The 2,437-nt window shown below is 37.4% G+C and overlaps 1 protein-coding gene across 1 annotated transcript; it reads right to left on the bottom strand.

The window, feature by feature from the left end:
* Positions 1-497: 497 nt before the first annotated feature.
* LOC105310077 (prothymosin alpha-like) lies at positions 498-2,198 on the bottom strand. Its single transcript, XM_011386296.2, has 2 exons — positions 2,070-2,198; positions 498-979 (listed from the first exon to the last, which is right to left on the bottom strand). The coding sequence occupies exons 1-2, from the start codon at positions 2,196-2,198 to the stop codon at positions 536-538; spliced, it is 573 nt and encodes a 190-aa protein (XP_011384598.2). The 3' UTR covers positions 498-535.
* Positions 2,199-2,437: the final 239 nt, after the last annotated feature.

Raw genomic sequence — 2,437 nt, 5'->3', positions numbered from 1 at the left:
AAACCAACTACTTACAGTACAGCTAAGTATATACACAAGAAAAGTTACTGGAATGCTCGGAATAAGATTGTTTTGTTGTTGTTGTTTTTGTGTTTATTTACAAGGTTTTCTTTCTCCTTTGAGATAATGAACATGGTCACACCATAAGTCAAGTCAGAAGTAGGACATAGAATGCTCCAAGGGCTGGTTTGGTCATCGAGATCATTAAAAATGGCTGACTCCTAACAATATGTACAAAAATACAAAATGTAAATAAAATATACAAACGAATTTTTCTTTTTAAAGTACTTTTAAGAGAAAAAGCAGGGCCTTGAAAGTTTGGGAGTTTTTTTCCTCCCCTGTTGCAAATTCACGTGTGATTTTGGTTGGGTGGTGGAAAGCGTGTGTCATCTGCGGGTGGCACTGCCCACGTTGGGTGGGCGGGCCGGCGTGACTCTCTACTTGAAGGTGACCATGTTTAGATTCTGAGACGTGAAGTGGAGGGTGAATTGGTCACAGTGGCCTTTTTTTTTTTTTACTTTTCCTTTTCTGCTGTCTAGTCATCCTCATCGGTCTTCTGCTTCTTGGTTTCAACATCATCATCCTCATCATCTTCAGCTGCCCGTTTGTCCATAGCTGCCTCAGCCTCCTCATCTTCATCTCCATTCTCTTCCTCACCATCATCTTCCTCCTCCTCTTTCTCTCCTTCCCTTCTTTCTTTCTCTTCATCTACCTCATTGTCAGCTTCCTGCTCCCCATTTTCCTCATTAGCGTTCCTATTAGCAGGTGCGTCACTTCCATTCTCTGCCTCTTCTACAACTTTCTTTTTCTCCTTCAAGTCCTTGGTGGTGATCTCAGTGCTGTTGTCCATGGCCGCGTCTGATATGGTGGGGTACGCGGGTGATCGGATGCAGCGGATTAAAAAGAAAGCGAGAGTTCGAAGACTGGCGAAAAAGCTACAGGAGTCCGCAGCGGTGGAGGAAGCGAGCAGCAAAGGTGACTGCAGCAAGCCGGGAGCCAGACATGAGAACAAATCGAAAATGGCTTTTCTGGTGAGGCTAATTATAGCTTTTTAAATTGGGTGTCATTCTAATACTTCTGCAAAGTACTTACCTTAAATACCATTTTGCTTGAAATTTTCAAGCACCTTGAAATTTTCAAGCACCTTCAAGAGGTGCAGTAATATTTATCCTGATATATAATTTTGAAGATTCTAAAGCTTAGAGAAGTTAGTTAAGCTCAAAGATGTGTATCAAACCCAGGCCTGTCTGATACCAAAGTCAGAGAAACTTGAACAATTTATTACATTAAATTTTTAGGTACCTGACTTTTCTCTACTATTCTATTAAGGTAATTTTTAATTTGAGTTGTGCCATTGGTAAATCATCTGAGTTATAAAATTTTTAATAAATATATTTTATAAAATTTCTCTTTACCTCTTATCCTTTAATCTCATGTATATCTTAGCATTTATGAAATATCACCTAATAGGAATCTTCCATTAGTTAAATTGAAATGCTGGAATGGCTAGAGTGTCCAACTGCCTTGTGCATTTTAATAAAACATAAGCATAGCAATCTCTATCAAGGAATCTTGACAGAAAGCATGTGCTGTAAATAAATAACTGAGAATAGACTTTGAAAACTGAAAATGACAGCATCGATATAATGATTTCCCTTAAATTGTTTGTCTGCAACTATTTTCAAGATATTACATAGGAGACTAATTAGGTACAAGATATCAGGAGGAAGTGGATTGACTATTGAATTTATAAAAGTTCCTGGGGATAAAAAATGAATTAGCTTTGGAAGAAGACTGGTGTTTTGAATAATGATTTAAAAAAATGACAAACTAAATCTATGTTTCCTATTTCTGAAACAGAAAATTCTCAGTTTGTGCTTTTGGATTCATATAATATGTAAATTAAACTGAAATGCAGGCCTCAAAAGTATAAAAATTTTAAAATCAGGGAATATTTAAGAATACACTAAATTGTTAATCATGTGCTGTGCAGATAAAACCAAGAAATCCTTTACCTATTGTAATTTCCCTGTTTCTTTCGCAGAAAAGTTGTCACTATTTGACATTACTGTATAGTCAATCTGACTGTCATTAAACATAATTTCTTTAGTCGTAAGTTTTCTTAAACACCAGTAATGTTTGATGTTTTCACCATCCTCTACTTGAAATTCTTCTTCTCCTTTGGCTAACAAGCCCATCATTACATGCAGTTAATGGCTCTTTTCCACGGCCTCTTCAGTGGCTGTTTCTTTCTCTCATTCACTAAATGGAGGGCTTCTTAAAACCCAGTCGTTTGCTCTTTTCTCCTGCCAGTCTCCAGTCTCTGGAGGCTCATTAATTCTTCTCTTTTGACAGATAAACATATAAGTAGATCACTGGATCAGGGTTGGCTCAGTGGAGCTAAACTGCCTCTCCCCTAGTACAAACTGTTTAGCTT

This window comes from Pteropus vampyrus, unplaced genomic scaffold, assembly GCF_000151845.1.
Source record: "Pteropus vampyrus isolate Shadow unplaced genomic scaffold, Pvam_2.0 Scaffold1051, whole genome shotgun sequence".
In the NCBI taxonomy this organism is placed as follows: Eukaryota; Metazoa; Chordata; class Mammalia; order Chiroptera; family Pteropodidae; genus Pteropus; species Pteropus vampyrus.
Note: the sequence above shows the minus strand (reverse complement) of the source record. Positions and strands in the feature narration are given on the sequence as shown.

Coding starts and splice junctions, on each gene's coding strand:
- LOC105310077 (XM_011386296.2), bottom strand. CDS start 2,198: ATGGGCTTGTTAGCCAAAGGAGAAGAAGAATTTCAAGTAGAGGATGGT. Junction 980..2,069: donor ACAGTCAGATTGACTATACA/GTAATGTCAAAT, acceptor GGCTTGCTGCAG/TCACCTTTGCTGCTCGCTTC.